Here is a 15,550-nt window from a genome sequence, read left to right on the forward strand (position 1 = left end):
TCTGCTTCAGCAAAACTGGTTTTTCTGAAATCAAACGAACAGATATGTTGTCCTTAATTGCTCTGACAGCTCCAGCCTCTAGGGGTTTAGTAAGAAAGGGTTGGAATTGAAGCGCAACTTATTTCTCTCTCAGACCCAAATCCTTAGCTTCACATCAGACTGAAGGGGCCTCCACTTGTGAAATTAATTTCAGCACAAGTTACAACCCTATTAGGATGTCACGACGTCTTTTTGGTTTTTTGCTTGTTTGTTTTTGTTTTTTCAAGACAAGGTTTCTCTGTGTCACAGCCCTGGCTGTCCTGAAACTCACTCTGTTGACCAGGTTGGCCTTGAGCTCACAGAGATCCGATCTGCCTCTACTTCCTGAGTGCTGGGATTAAAGACATGCACCACCACCCGTTTTTGTTTTTGTTTTTGTTTTTGTTTTGTTTGTTTGTTTGTTTGTTTTTGTTTTTTGGTTTTTCGAGACAGGGTTTCTCTGTGTAGCCCTGGCTGTCCTGGAACTAACTCTGTAGACCAGGCTGGCCTCGAACTCAGAAATCTACCTGCCTCTGCCTCCCAAGTGCTGGGATTAAAGGTGTGGGCCACCACCGCCCGGCGTTTTTTTTGTTTTGTTTTTGTTTTTTGTTTTTTTTAAACTAGGTTCTAACTACAGTTATGATGAACTGTTTCCTGTTGGGTTCTCCCCAGAAGAATCTCGGAGCATCTCAGGAGACTGTGCCACTCCCATCTAGGTATTTCTGCAGTCAGGATGCTTGGCAGAGGCCTGAGGTTAGCTCGAACTCTGAGTATTGGTTACTTCCACTAATTTGACTTACCTAGCAAAGGATTATGAGTAGTATTTTTGTTTGTTGAGAAATTTGGGGACTTTTAAGAGTTTCACTATGGTTCCTAAGATGGCTGATTGGATAAAGAGGCTTGCCGCCAAACTGGATCACCTGAGTTTGATTCTCAGAACTAACATGGTAGAGAAAATCAACTCCTACAGGCTGTCTTCTGTCATCCACAAGTGTGTAACTCCCTACCCTGGTACCATAAATAAACAGATGTAAAAATTCTCATTTCAGTCAAATTAGTGGCTTTTGAGGAGAATATAAATCACAGTGAAGGAATGTCAATTTTCTTTTAAAAAGAGAAATATTTGTAAACTACTACCACATTTAAAAATAATATCTTATATGATTTACTTACAAAATTAATGTCATTTATATTATTTAAAATATTTATTATTTATTTGTGTGTGTGTGTGTGTGTGTGTGTGTGTGTGTGAGAGAGAGAGAGAGAGAGAGAGAGAGAGTCTATGTGTGCTTATGCATGCAGGTGTCTCAAAGAGGATGTCAGATCTCTTGGAGCTGGAGGTGATTTTGAGTGGCTTGTGAGTGCTGGGAACCGGACTTGGGACCTCTGGAAGAACATCCAGTACTCTCTTAAACACTGAGCCATCTCTTTAGCCCTTGGCATTTTATTCTGATCAGTACTGCTTCATAAAGATATTTTTGAGCTACTTTTCACTTGTTTGTTTGTTTATTTTTGAGACAGGGTCTCACTATGTAGTACTGGTTGGCCTGGAACTCACTGTAGAGAACAGGCTAGCCCGTGGAGTGATGTGATGTTGCATTTATTTTTAACGGACGCTTAATACAGAGCTAATATAGCATAGTTTACTTAGTGAAGTAACATCTAATATTGGCCCTGACTTTATATACTCAAACTACCCCTAGATTTCTGTTTTCCTGGTACATATATTTCTGTAGGTATTTTTTTCTATGAACGTCTGTAACTTACTCTTTTTTATGAACATCCTTCCTATAGTGATCTGGGAAATAAACTTTGTTTAAGTTAATAGTTTATGACCCTTTGGTCCTTGGATTAATATATTAAAAGATGGCCTCGAAAAATAAAAAAGATGAAATGTATACATTATGAAGTTTAAAACATAATTATTTAAAGCCCCACACATGGGTTGGCAAGATGGTTCATCAGGCAAAGGTGCTTGCTCTCAAGGCTGACAAGCCAAGGCTGATTCTCTGGACCCATATAATGGAAAGAGACAATTGCTTCTCACAAGTTGTCCTCTACCCTGCAGAGACTAAAGAATAAAGAACACCATGGAGCCAGGCCTTCATCTGTAGTGGCCCTAGAGGTCAGGGCAGAGTGGAAACTTCAGCTTTCCTGCTCCCAGTGCCTCTTGAGAGTTTGGGCCTTGGTTCTACTGGTCTCAAAGGTCAGCATGGGACCTGGTCTTGACTTCTGAGGTCCCAATGGTCACTGAAGTGTTGTCAAAAAGACTATTCTTCTGTGGTCCCAGAGGTTACTTTGGGCCCATGATTCTAACCACAGCTCTTCTGGTGTCTAGATTTCTGCCTCAAGCAAGTGCACAGAATCCAAAGAAGGTTGGTTACCCTGGTATTCAGTGTACAGCCCCACCCTTGGCCCTATTGGCACATAGACAAGATAGGATCACCTCAGTGACCCCATTTAGCAATCAGCACGAAGTTGTACTTGTCTCTATAATAGGTAATCAGTCAGATACCACTCTACATAGAGTTACAGAAAACAGCAACAATAACAACAACAATAGCCTCAAGAACAACCAGATGGGGGTATCAAAACTGCAGGACAAATTGACTCTAGCAGATGAGCAAGGCATAACAAAGAAGTACAAGGAATATGTTCAACCATCTTCTACGATCCATTCCCAACTGGGTCATTTCCCTATAAGCTATTAGAGATAGCTGAAATCTTGGAGAAAGGATTTAGAGTTTTACTTTTAAGAAGAATTAATGACCACGTGGACAGCTCAAACAGATGCATGCATGAAGAAAATGTATCTAAGACCTTAACCAGACAGTCTCTAAAATGAATAAAACCTTAAAACGGAGAAAAAGGTCTAAAATATGGGTGGTGGGCATCTTAGTTGGGGTTCACACTGCAGGAAAGAGACACCATGACCAAGGCAACTCTTATAAAGGACAGCATTTGATTGGGGCTGGTTCTGAGGTTCAGTCAATTATCGTCATTGCGCTAGAGGAGCTGAGAGTTGTACATCTTGTTATGAGGGCAAACAGGAGAAGACTGGCATCCTCAGGCAGCTAGGAGGAAATTCTCAAGGCCCACTCCCACAGTGACATACTTCCTCCAACAAGGCCACACCTCCTGATAGTGCAACTTTCTGGGCCAAGCATATTCAAACCACCACAGTGGGTGAGGATTTCATCAAGGAAATTAAAACACTGAACAAAAGAGATGTACAGACATACTAGAAATGAAAGAGATGGTCCAGAAGTCTGGGACACATTCAAGAGGCCACATCTAAGCATTCACGGCACAGAAGGAAGGGCAGAGATAAAATCATATGTAACAGACTATTTAATATAATTATACTATAAAACTTCCCAAATTTAGAGGATGAAGTAGACATCCAAACACAAGGGCATTTAGACATTCTCTGCCCATGTAGCCAGGACAGAGAAGACACTCTCTGACACATCATAGTTAGGATGTTAAAAAAAATACAAAGTAAAGAAACAATACTAAAAGCACTTGAGAAAAATGTTAATTCACATACAAAGGCAGATATTGACATATGCAATTCTTCACTTGTTACTCTCTATTCTCTGGTATGAATTCACCCCAGGTATTTTCCATCAGCAGTTGTAAAGGCCAGAAGAGCATGGAATGACATGTTTCAAGCTCAGATTGGAAACAATTGTGACTCAAGAATGCTATATCATGCAAAGCTATCTTTCAAAGTTGATGCAGAAATAAGGGTATTTTAAGACAACCACAAATTAAGGCAATACATGCCAATAAGGCCAGCACCACAGAACATTCTTCTTTTCTTTTTGTTTCTTTTCTTTCTGTTTCTCCTTTCTTTTCTTTTCAATAATGTATTTTAAATGTTTCCTATGCATTTTACCCATGTACAATCTACAGGTAATTAAAGAGCAATTTATAGCAAACCCATTAGATATGTACCTTGTTTTGTACTCTACAGAAAATTCTTGAAAAAATATTACCTAGGGAGGAAGAGGAAAGATACATTAAAGTGAACACTCAAGAACAGAACAGAAGCTGGGAGATGGTGGTGAATGCCATTAATCCCAGCATGTGGGGAGCAGAGGGAGATGGATCTCTGAGTTTGAGGCCAGCCTGGTCTTCAGAGTGAGTTCTAGAACAGTCAGGGCTCCACAGAAACCTTGACTCAACTGCCCCCCCCCAAAAAAAATTGGAACGATAAAAAAAAAAAAAAAAAAAAAAAACCCAAGTAATCCCAGGAAGCATATAACCACACATAACACAGCAAACCTGCAAACTCCCAAAACTACTTATCCCAAAACAGATGCAACCCAACAAAACCAGAATATCACCCAGCAAAGTTATAGGAAATAGCAACCCCTTTCTATAACCTTGAATGTAAATAGTCTCAACTCACGCCCAAAAGACTCAGAACGAAAAAAAAAAAAATCAAGATCCAACTCTACTCTTACTCCAAGAAACACACTTAGCTAGTGAAGATAACCCAAAATTCATATCAAAGGGTGGACATTAACAAGGGAATAGAAACCATACACAGGTGGGCAGTTATCCTTACACTTAATAGCCATCAAGCAAATGGCCTCTGACCGCCAAATGCCATGGCATGTTTGCCCCCTTCCACCTCCCACAATAAATACATGTAGGAATTAAACAAACAAACAAACAAACAAACCCATGTCTTTTACCTGCCCCTAAAATCTTAAGAGTCTCGGGTGGTGCCTTCAAATGTTTTGTGACTATGAAATCGTCCTCCTCTCGTATCTGTGCCTCTATCTTATCTTAGCTCAGGGTGTACTTCGACTTTAATAACAGTGGATGGTAATTTCCTATTTCAAAAGCTCTTCTTAGCCTGGCATGGTGGCACATGCCTCTAATACTGGCACTTGGAAAGTAGATGCAGGAGAATAGGAATTCAAGGCATCCTTGGCTACATAGCTAGTTGAAGACCAGCCTCAGCTACATGAAACCCTGCTTCAAAACAAACAACAAAACACCCTTTATAAAGAGGAGTAAGAGATAATAATCAAATAGTTGAAAGCTTTACTGGGTAGGATTTAAAAGAAATATTTATGTGTATACTTGATATTTATATTTACAAATATAAATATCAGGTACACACTAAATATTTATGTGTGTACCTGAGTGTGTCTGTACCATGAGCATGCAAGGATTCTCAGGGTCACAAGAGGGTATGGGATTCCCTAGATCTGGAGTTATAGATGGCTGTGGTTGCCATGTAGGTGCTGAAAATTGAATTCAGGTCCTTTGAAAGAACAAGTGCTCTTAATGTTCTTAACCACTGAGCCATCTTTCCAGCCCTAATTTTTAAAGGTCTATTCGGAAGATTTTGAAATGTGCAAAGAACAGAAGCTTGTACATCTCAGGATCAAGAGGGGGAGTTCTTATGACATAAAAAAAATGATGAGGCCGGGCAGTGGTGGCACACGCCTTTAATCCCAGCACTTGGGAGGCAGAGGCAGGCAGATTTCTGAGTTCAAGGCCAGCCTGGTCTACAGAGTGAGTTCCAGGACAGCCAGGGCTACACAGAGAAACCCTGTCTCAAACAAACAAACAAACAAACAAACCAAAACAAAAAACAAAAACAAACAAACAAAAAAAAAACCACAAAGGGGGAGGGAGGTAGAGAGATGAAAATTTAAACAGCTTGATGTAATCACCCCACATTATAATAAAATTATCATTTTGCGCCCCATGAATACATTCAACTCTATCTTATAAGGCAAGAGTTTTAAAAGTTTCAAGCCCATTTGCTGTATTTGGTCCATTATTTTTTTGCTCATACCTAACAAGAGTGCTGCGCACCAAGAGTTGGTGTCTTCTTTGCTATTATGTGTGCTCTTGACCCAGTAGTAAAGTCTGTGCCTCATATGTAACTCATAGAAATATGTAACTCATAGATTTATTTATTTATTTATTTGTTTTTTTAAGACAGGGTTTCTCTGTGTAGCCCTGGCTGTCCTGGAACTCACTCTGTAGACCAGGCTGGCCTCAAACTCAGAAATCCGCCTGCCTCTGCCTCCCAAGTGCTGGGATTAAAGACGTGCGCCACCACCGCCCGGCTATAACTCGTAGATTTTAACAAGCTGTCAAAGTCAGGTTAAAAACAAACAAACAAACAGACAGACAGACAAACAAACTTTGAATGCATAAGCAACAGGCTACTGAACATAAAAAACAAGACACTGGCTATAAAATTCCTGAGATTGTAGATTTGAGAATAGTTGTATTATGGATCAATAACACATGACTAAGGAATGAGGGTGCTTCTAGTATCTACCAGTTAATCATTAGAAATACATTATATGGCCGGGCGGTGGTGGTGCACGCCTTTAATCCCAGCACTTGGGAGGCAGAGGCAGGCGGATTTCTGAGTTCAAGGCCAGCCTGGCTTACAGAGTGAGTTCCAGGACAGCCAGAGCTACACAGAGAAACCCTGTCTTGAAAAACAAAACAAAAACAAAACAAAAACAAAAAAGAAAAAGAAAAAAAAAGAAATACATTATGTGTGTGTGTGTGTGTGTGTGTGTGTGTGTGTGTGTTTTCTTTTTTCTTGTCACTTCTGAAGGTAAGCACAGGCTGGTGTGGTGGCAGCGCATACCTTGACTTCTAGCAGTCAGGAAGCAGAGACAGCAGATCTCTGTGACTTTGAGGCCAGCCAGCTGGGTCTCATGTCAAGTTCCAGGACAGCCAGGGCTATGTAGTAAAGTGAGACCCTGTTGGGGGGCGGGGGAGCAAGTAACTACTAGTTTTAATTCCAAGGTGGAGACAAACCTCTGGGACCCTCCCAGTCCTCTGTGCTTGTTCTATCACTGCAAGAGAGCTCCCTCAGGCTGGGACAGAAGTCCCGTCCGGATGGCTTTCAGTCATCTTCACACTTCTGTACTTTGAATGCTTAGCATAGTATTCTACAAAGACGCTGAGAATGGGCTTCAGATAATGTTCTAAAAAAGACATTGCCAGGGAAAGAACAAGAAGGCTACAGATTTGGAAATCTCAGCTGTGTTAATTTGAGCAGGGCTGCTTAATCTTGTTCTGGTTGCAATCTTTTTTTTTGACTAAGAAATCTCAACATGGCCCCAGGTATATGGTTATGTAATATAGATAAGCAAACCAAACATTTACTGATGATAAAAAAATTTATTTGCAGTTTGTTTACATATAAGCTTATCTTTTATTCAAAGAAATTTGCATATGAATGACGTGGATGGGTTTGTTTATTTTTTCATAAAGAATTAAATCTTTTTTTTTTTTTTTTTTTCCCAAGACAGGGTTTCTCTGTGTAGCCCTGGCTGTCCTGGAACTCACTCTGTAGACCAGGCTGGCCTTGAACTCAGAAATCTGCCTGCCTCTGCCTCCCAAGTGCTGGGATTAAAGGCGTGTGCCACCACCGCCTGGCAAAGAATTAAATCTTAAAGCTGGTGAGGTGAAGGCTCAGGGTAAAGGTGCTTACTGCCAGCGTGGAGGATAGACATATTCCTGCCAGTTGCCCTTTGTCTTTCAGTAGTGCATTCCTCATTATACAATTAAATAAACAAGTATCAAGAATTAAATCTTGGTGGAGTATTTGATGCTGCACGATGCAGAACATCTTCAGCGTTTTCCAGTTGAATGACATTGATTTTATAATCATCAGTGTGGAGAACGTCACTGTCTTAGTCACTGTTCTGTTGTTGTGAAGAGACACCATGACCATGACAATTCTTATAAAGGAAAGCATTTAATTGAGGCTGGCTTACAGTTTCAGAGCTTTGGTGCATTCTCATTATGTCGGGGAGCATGGCTGACCTGGTGCTGGAGAGGTAGCTGAGAGTTCTACGTCCTTACCCACAGGTAGTAGGAAGAGGCTCACTGGGCCTGGCTTGAGTTTCTGAAACCTTAGAGACCCCCAGTAACATACTTCCTCCAACAAGGCCACAACTCCTAATTCTTCTAAGTAGAACTACTTCCTGATGACTGAGCATTCAGACATAGGAGCTCGAACCACCAGTCACCATGCATAAATGTATAGTACAAACTTGCAAAAATATGTTTAAGGTCATTTCAGAAGTTGTTAGGAAGCCTGCCCTAACCCCAAGCCGAAATTTATTAACATTTTTTTATTAAATGAAAATCAAGCCAGCAACTCAAATGGCAAATTTTCAACATTACATTTATAAATGTTGTTGTGTGTGCATATTGGTGTCCACATGTGGACTTGTTCTTGAACTTGCATGGCCTGTTTCTGTCCTTTCAGCATGTTGGTCCTGAGCATTGAACTCATGTCATCAGGCTTGGCAGCAGGTACTTTTACCTGATAGTCCATCTTGCCAGCTCTCAAACAGCAAAATTTTATATTCTGGGGCCGAGAGAGAGAGAGAGAGAGAGAGAGAGAGAGAGAGAGAGAGAGAGCTCAGTAGTGAACACTGGCTATTTTTTCAGAGATCCCAGGTTCAATTCCAGCATCCCCATGACAGCTCACAACTGTCAGCAACTACAGTTCCAGAGGATCTGATGCTTCTGTGAGTACCAAGCATAGACATACATACAGAAGAAACACCCTATATACATTAAATTAAAATAATTAAAACAATATAAACAAAATTAGGTATTCTAAGATTCAGATATGCCTCAGTGGTTAAAGTGTAAGTATGAGGTCCTGGGTTCAGATAAAAAAAAAGCTGGGGTGTTTAACCATCCCAGAACTGGGGGGCAGAGACAGGTAAATTCTTAGAGCTCACTGGCCAGTTAGTCTAGCCAAATTGTGAGCTCTTGGTTAAGTAAAATATCTGTCTTTTATTATTATTAGTGGGACTGGTATGTGCTATGGGGTACAGATGTGGAGCCCAAAAGGCAAGTTAATGGCTCTGGTCCTCTCCTTCAGCCTTTAGGTAGACTCTGCATATTGAATTTAGGTTATCAGGCTTGTATAGTTAGCACCTTTAGCAGAACCGGAGGGATGTGGGGATGGTACCAAGACAGAATTGTGGAGTAGAGGCTTAGAATAAGGGACGTGAACCCTGGTTCTGCTACCTTAACTCTGTGGGTCTTGCAAAGATTAGTCAACTTTCAAGGCACACTAATACTTTTTCCAGTAGTTCCTACCATGTAGGAATGCAAAGTGAGAGGTTTTAAAAGTCAGAAAACCACTACTGACTGTTAAGTTTCAGTATGTCTGTGGGGGTCCATGCTCCTGACCCCCACCTGAAACTCATTATGTAGATCAGGCTGGTCTTGAACTCACAAGAGTTATCTGCCTCTGCAGTACTGGGATTAAAAGGTGTGTGCCATCACACCTGGCTGTTCTGTGTTTTATTAGATAAACGTTTCCTTCTCCAAGTCCTATTTGTGGACTGAAATATGTATTTTTTTTCCCTATGAAAAGGGAAACCTTAGCTAGATTCTTTTTTTCAATTGCGTTAAAAATATCTGAAGGCAACAGAAAAGTTACTAATCATAACCCTAAGGTAGGCTATTTTTGAACTAGTTTTATATTCAAGAATAGCCACGTCGTCAGTTTCTGCAGACTAAACCCTTGCTATTTACCTTCCTGCTGGTATAATTAGGTAGGAAGGATTTAAAGTTTTGCACCACAGCATTTTTAGGAACAGTGGCAAAGGTCTTTCATAATAGCATGGGGAGGCACCAGTCAAATGACAAAGTTGCCAAGCAAGGCGTTTGCTTTTAACATTCTTGACTCTCCCCCGTGCCATCCGGCTACCTTATAGACTATTTTAATTGTGAAGAGCAAGAGCCTCTTCTGCACTTGGGGCATAAAATCCATGCTAAGGTATGAGATTAGGTTACAAATTGGTTGCCTGTCGGGCACATTTTCCTGGGATTGTACTTTGTTGGTCTATGCGGTTTCGGCATATCGGTTGCCAACACATAAGATTTAGAGATCTCATACAAAACTTTAACGTCATGGTTTTTTTTTGGGGGGGGGAGAAAGAGAGAGAGAGAGAGAGAGAGAGAGAGAGAGAGAGAGAGAGAGAGAGAGAGAGAGAGAGAATGAGAATCTTAACGGTGGACGTGGACGCCCCCCCCCCCCCCCTTAAGGGCATGGATGGCTACTCCCGTTTCCACATGTCTAACATTCCTATTGTCTTCCACCAGGCCAGTGTCATTCATTCGCTTTATTTACCAGGCCTCTACAGACATCTGAGTCTGCAAACACTATCCAGACCTTTACTGTCTCCCTTCAAAGCTTACTTTGTTCTGCCCCAAGTCCCTCATCAGATTTTAAAGCAGTAGCTAGGTAATCTGATCAAGTACGTGTACTTTTACATGTGCTTTCTGGAGATAGTATCTCAACAGAACGAGATGACTATGTGGGTTGATATTACAACTATCACGGGATTACAGTCAGGATTGCTAGTGTACACTCTAACTTACTCTAGTCATAGTAGCCACGCCACACAGCTCTCGGATGGACCAAGGCAATGGTCTCCTTTGTAGAACAATGGACGCTGGACTACATGTGAAACCTACTTAAGCAGCAGTGTTCAGATCACCGAAAACACTAAAACTGCTACGAGCAATTCTGACTGGAGCTTCCTCGTAGGCTTCAGGGTATCCGGCCTGACCACATTTCCCCTCACCTGTTCTCGGGGCTGCTTTTGCGCTGGACAGTCGCGCCCAAGGAACGCGCTCATCTAGCATGAGCTCATCTCTCGGGGGCGTTTCCAGACGGCCCGGCCTGGCAGTGCGCGCCTGCCGCAAAGGGCTCCCCCCACCCCCACGATATCAGCGGCCCCCCGCGATGGGCGGGCGCGGCTGCCCAGAGGCGCTCCCTCTCTGGAAGCTTTGTTTCCATTTGATCGCTAGAAGGTTCGGCCCCAGCCATGGCGCCCTATGTCTGAAAGACATTCTCATATGCTCAGCACGCGCGGTGGGGAGCCTTGGGCGCACTCTGTACGCCGCGCCCGGCAGAGCTCCCGGGAATGGGGACGGTCTCTCGCCCCACTAGAGCGCTCGGAGCCTGGCCCTACGACCGCAGCATTTTCGGACTGGCTGCACAGCTTGCACGAGCATCGGGTCGGGGAGCAGATGCAGGCCGACCGCTCAGCCTGTCCGCCCGCTCTGGGACCACCCCAGGCCAATCCCACTGCAGCTAGGTCTTGCGATTGCACAGCAGTGAGCGCCCATTGGCCGCCGCCCGGGGCTCCTGCACCCTCCTTCTCCGTTTTGCGGCTCCCCTCCCCCGCGCTACAGCTCCGACGCTGCAGACCAATGAGATGGCACTTTATAGATGCCCTCCCTCCGCTTTCTTCTTCTCCCCGCCTCAAAGAGGGAGGGAAGGATCTGACTGGCCAGATGTCCTCGGAAGCCCCCTTCCCTTCACCAATCACTGAGAAAGGTACACGCCCAGCGGAGTTTTCCAGCCAATGAGGAAGCGGGCGCGGCGCCCAGCCGTGCAGTTCCTCCCGCAACTCGGGAGTTTCGCTGTCCTTAACTCTTCAGGCTTTTCCCTGCAGGCCAACAGCTCCGATTGGCCACTGTCGCTATTGTCGAATCTTCTCTCCAGCCAGCCACAGAACAAGGCGAACCCTCGTTCCTTCGGTTCGGCTACCTTCGGCATTCCTCGTTGCTGGGGCGTGGTCTCCCAGCGGCGTCTCCTCATTGGTTATTCAGGCCGCTCGGCTTTTTCCGGCAGAAGCTGCAAGCAAGCGACGTCTTTGATTGGTTCCGGCTCCATAGCCGAAGCTGGCGGGCGCGGGCTCGGCGAGCGATTCCCAGACGCCTGTTACGCGGGCGGCGGGGCGCTGGGCGGTGTAAGGCTGGGTGGGGGAGGAAGGAGGCGGAGGACGAGTAGGAAGGGGGAGGGGGAGTGGGGAAGGGCTAGGCGGCTGCGCAGACGGCGCGCCTCGCACAGAGCAGCCCCCGACCCGGCCGAATGCGGGCTTGTGTCGCCGCCGTCGCCGCCGCCTGGGCCGAGTGACAAAGGAAGGAAGGCAGCGAGGAGGAGCCGGCCCTGCAGCCGCTGACAGGGCTTCGGGCTCGGGGCACAGCGCGAACACTTCCCGAGCAGCCGCTGAGCAGAGGCGAGGGGCGGAGGCCGGCCGTGCCGGGGCCGCGGACGGGGGAGGGGACCCCGAGGGACGGAAGCGGTTGCCTGGTTCCCATGTCCCCGGCGTATGGGGAGCAGTCAGGGAGCCGCTGCCTGGGGTCTGAAGGGAGCTGCCTCCGCCGCCGCTGCCGCCATGGCCGCTGGATCCAGCCACCGCCTGCAGCTGCTCCTGGCGCAATGAGGAGAGGAGCCACCGCCACCGCCCGCCGCTGACTCGCGACTGCGCTGCCCTCCGGTTCACCCGGCCGCCGCCGCCAGACCGCCGGATCCCGCTGCTGCCGGAGCCGCAGCGTTTTGCCGTCGCATCTCCGAGCCATCTCCTCCCTCCTTCCCATCCCCCTTCTCTTCTAGCGTGAGGCTCGTGATCCTTCCGCCGCTTCCCTTCTTCATTGACTCGGAAAAAAATCCCCGAGGAAAATATAATACTCAGAGTACTTATTTTCAATCAAGTATTTGCCCTCGTTCACGTGATATATATATATATATTTTTAAGGATTCCACTCCGCCCTTTTTCTCCTCTCCCAGGAAAGGGAGGTGAAAGAATTGTATCCCCCCCCCAGCTGTAAATCATCTATGTGTTAAATATCCGTACCGATCTGTCTTGAAGAAATACATAGCTCCTTTTTTTTTCTTCTTCTTAAATAGCTATACAAAAGGAGTGAAAAGCCAAGAGAACGAAGTCTGTCTTTCTCTTTCTTGCGGGAGAACTTAATGCTGCATTTATCATTAACCTAGCATCCTAACATAAAACAAAAGGAAGAAAAGGATTAAGGAAGGAAAAGGTGATTCAAGAAGAGCCATCATGTCGGGGCGACCGAGAACCACCTCCTTTGCGGAGAGCTGCAAGCCAGTGCAGCAGCCTTCAGCTTTTGGTAGCATGAAAGTTAGCAGTGAGTATCGATTTTATTTTACACCCTTTCTCCACCTCACCATTAAGATAAGAAACCTCGAAATACCAGGATCTTAAACTAACAGACCTGATAGAACAGTCAGTGGTAGTGGAAGAGGGCAAAACCTGTCTTGAGTCGAGATGAGGCAGCAGCTCCTTTTTCTCCTCCCATACCCGTACCCCCTCCCCCAGCCTCATTAACCTTGAATTGAGAGAATGTTAGTTTTATTTGACTGATTGGATTTGAAACTTCTTTTCTTACATTCTCCATGCTGCTGGTAGTCAGTCTTTTCAAGTGCTCCAGTGCCTCCGGGTTAAACGATGGAAGGGTTCGCTTGCCCATCCCTTTGAATAAAGAAGAGGACAACGCTTGATTAATAAACCATGATGTAGTTTGCCGAGGCCGTGTCTTCTGGAATGAGGGAGTTTATTTTAGTTAGCTCAGATTATCATGGTTCTGTATTCTAAATAGAGATATTAAATGTCCCAGGCTCCTAATTCCCATTTGCCCGTGTGACTACACAAAGTATTTTTGAATCTGGGGATGAACTTGCTTGGTAACCCACATTCCCGTTGGAGGCAAGCTAGCATCCATCCCTCACTCTTCTAGGGGCTGGTGGAAGCTGATAAATATCCCGCAGCAGTTGCATCTCTAAGTGCATTGTTTTCAAGTGGCTTAATGTGTTATCTCTTAACCTTCCTGTTTTGACATTACCAATCTGCCACCATATAATTTGTTTAATCAAAAGGTAACTTGGAAGGAGATCCAACTTTTGATTGAGGTTGTATTGTCATTTTGCCAAATACTAAGTTAAGGGTTGTCACTGACTCCTCATTTAGGTTTAATTTTGAGGTGGCATTGCACTCATTACTTGTTTTTGTTTGTTTGTTTGTTTGTTTTTGTTTTGTTTTTAAGAGTACAAGTGGATACCCTTTTAGGATTATTTAAAATGTATCAGTATCTGTCAGTCTTTTGCCAGGAAATCTGTGCTGAAAAAAAAAAAAGTCTGTGTTCTTGAAGTGTTTGGTATACTGAGTATCTAGTGTTCAAATGTATCTATTTGTGGAGATGTTTACGTGGTATTTCATGACAGCTTATTAGAACATAGTTGCAGATTCTGGCCAAAATATCTTATGTTCTTTTCCTTATTCCATGAGAAAGAAGAGGGAGGACATAGATAAAACTGTTTTGTTGCTGAGATGAGCTGATGTAACGGACTAACTAAGATTTTTAAAAAGTCAAAATGCATGTGCTTTTTTGTGCAATTGGTTAAGCAGTTGGAAGGACTCCTTTCTGCTGCATGCAGGATTTCAGTTCTGTAGGCTTTTGGAGCTTATCTGAAACAGAAGTCCAAACTTATATCCAAAGTGATAGCTGAGTGGGAGAGAGATTTGCAAGTTAACTTTTTTTTTCTTTTCCTTCAGTGACTAGCTAATTTAGAACGCAGAGTATGTTAAGAGGGAAGCTGATTTTGCATCTTTCAGGGAAGGGTCATGCTTTCTAAGCACTTTATGGAGTCATTTGAAAGGAATTTAAAAAAATGCTAGGGTAATTTTCAGTCCTATTGAAGTAGACTTCATGGTAACTGCTGAAGAGCCTTCCATGGTGCTTCAGTATTTGTGTGTTGTGTGCCTTAGCTAGTTTAAAAAAAAAAAAAAACTGCTCAATTTTAGACCATTCATTTATTAGGTTTATTTCAGAGATCTGTAATGCTATAATAAAATACCAAAATTGGGAACTTTTCATATTGTTTCTAGGATTTTCTTTGAAAACAACTTATTCTTGATAGAGGTTCTTTAGGATGGAGGAAATCCAAGAGGAATATAGTTTAAAGAGTTTTAATTTTATATTACCATATCAGTCAACATTAAAAAGATTTGAGTTTAATGCTAATTATTATGATTTAAAAAAATAACCTTGACATTAAGGACATGTAGATGAAAGAGGCATTTGTTAGGTGCTGGTCTAAAAGGCACATATGACATTATATATAGTGTTCCCAGAACCTCTGATGTAAAGGCATACCTTCAGAAAAAGGTGAAGACAATAGCATGATAACTGCAATATTATAAAATGCCAAATGAACCATTTGTTCAGAGGGACAAAGGAAAAAGGGGTGGTGCGAAAAGGCAGGAAGGTTTCTACAGAGGTGCTTCTTAAAACAGGTGCTAGCTAAGTCCACAAGCCAGTGGAGAAGCATGCAGTGCACTGGTGGAAGACTAGCTACAGTCTGTTCTGTATGGGAGGCAGAGGGCAAGCTGGTATATCTTAATTCCCAGGGCCTGAATAGAACAAGGGCATGGGAGTGGAGACTTTGAGGAAAGTCAGTTAATCAGGAGCAGAAGAGGCCTGTAAAAATTTGGGTGGGGATCTAAGAGCTATCTGCACTAACCGTGGATTGCTGAACAAGACATTCTGAGGGCATTTGGATAGCTGGGTATAGAGACATTAGAAGCCTTTTGGGAGACAGTATGTTGTAGATCACAATGTAAATGTGAACATGGGATGATGGAAGAGCTTTGAGGACTTGTGAGGGAAAAGCTGCCAGGGCTTT

The 15,550-nt window shown here is 43.8% G+C and overlaps 1 protein-coding gene across 2 annotated transcripts in view; it reads left to right on the forward strand.

Annotated features, from left to right (window-relative positions):
- The first annotated feature begins 11,433 nt into the window (after positions 1-11,433).
- The window catches only part of Gsk3b (glycogen synthase kinase 3 beta), a 142,183-nt gene continuing 138,066 nt past the window's right edge, over positions 11,434-15,550 (forward strand). Inside the window, exon 1 of one of the 2 annotated variants that reach the window (XM_034515876.2) lies at positions 11,434-12,996. In XM_034515876.2, the coding sequence (XP_034371767.1) occupies positions 12,909-12,996 (88 nt within the window). In that variant the 5' untranslated portion in view covers positions 11,434-12,908. The remainder of the gene's footprint in view (positions 12,997-15,550) is intronic. The other variant, XM_034515875.2, reaches the window with a different exon arrangement.

The sequence above is a fragment of the Arvicanthis niloticus genome, chromosome 12, assembly GCF_011762505.2.
Source record: "Arvicanthis niloticus isolate mArvNil1 chromosome 12, mArvNil1.pat.X, whole genome shotgun sequence".
NCBI classification, from domain to species: Eukaryota; Metazoa; Chordata; class Mammalia; order Rodentia; family Muridae; genus Arvicanthis; species Arvicanthis niloticus.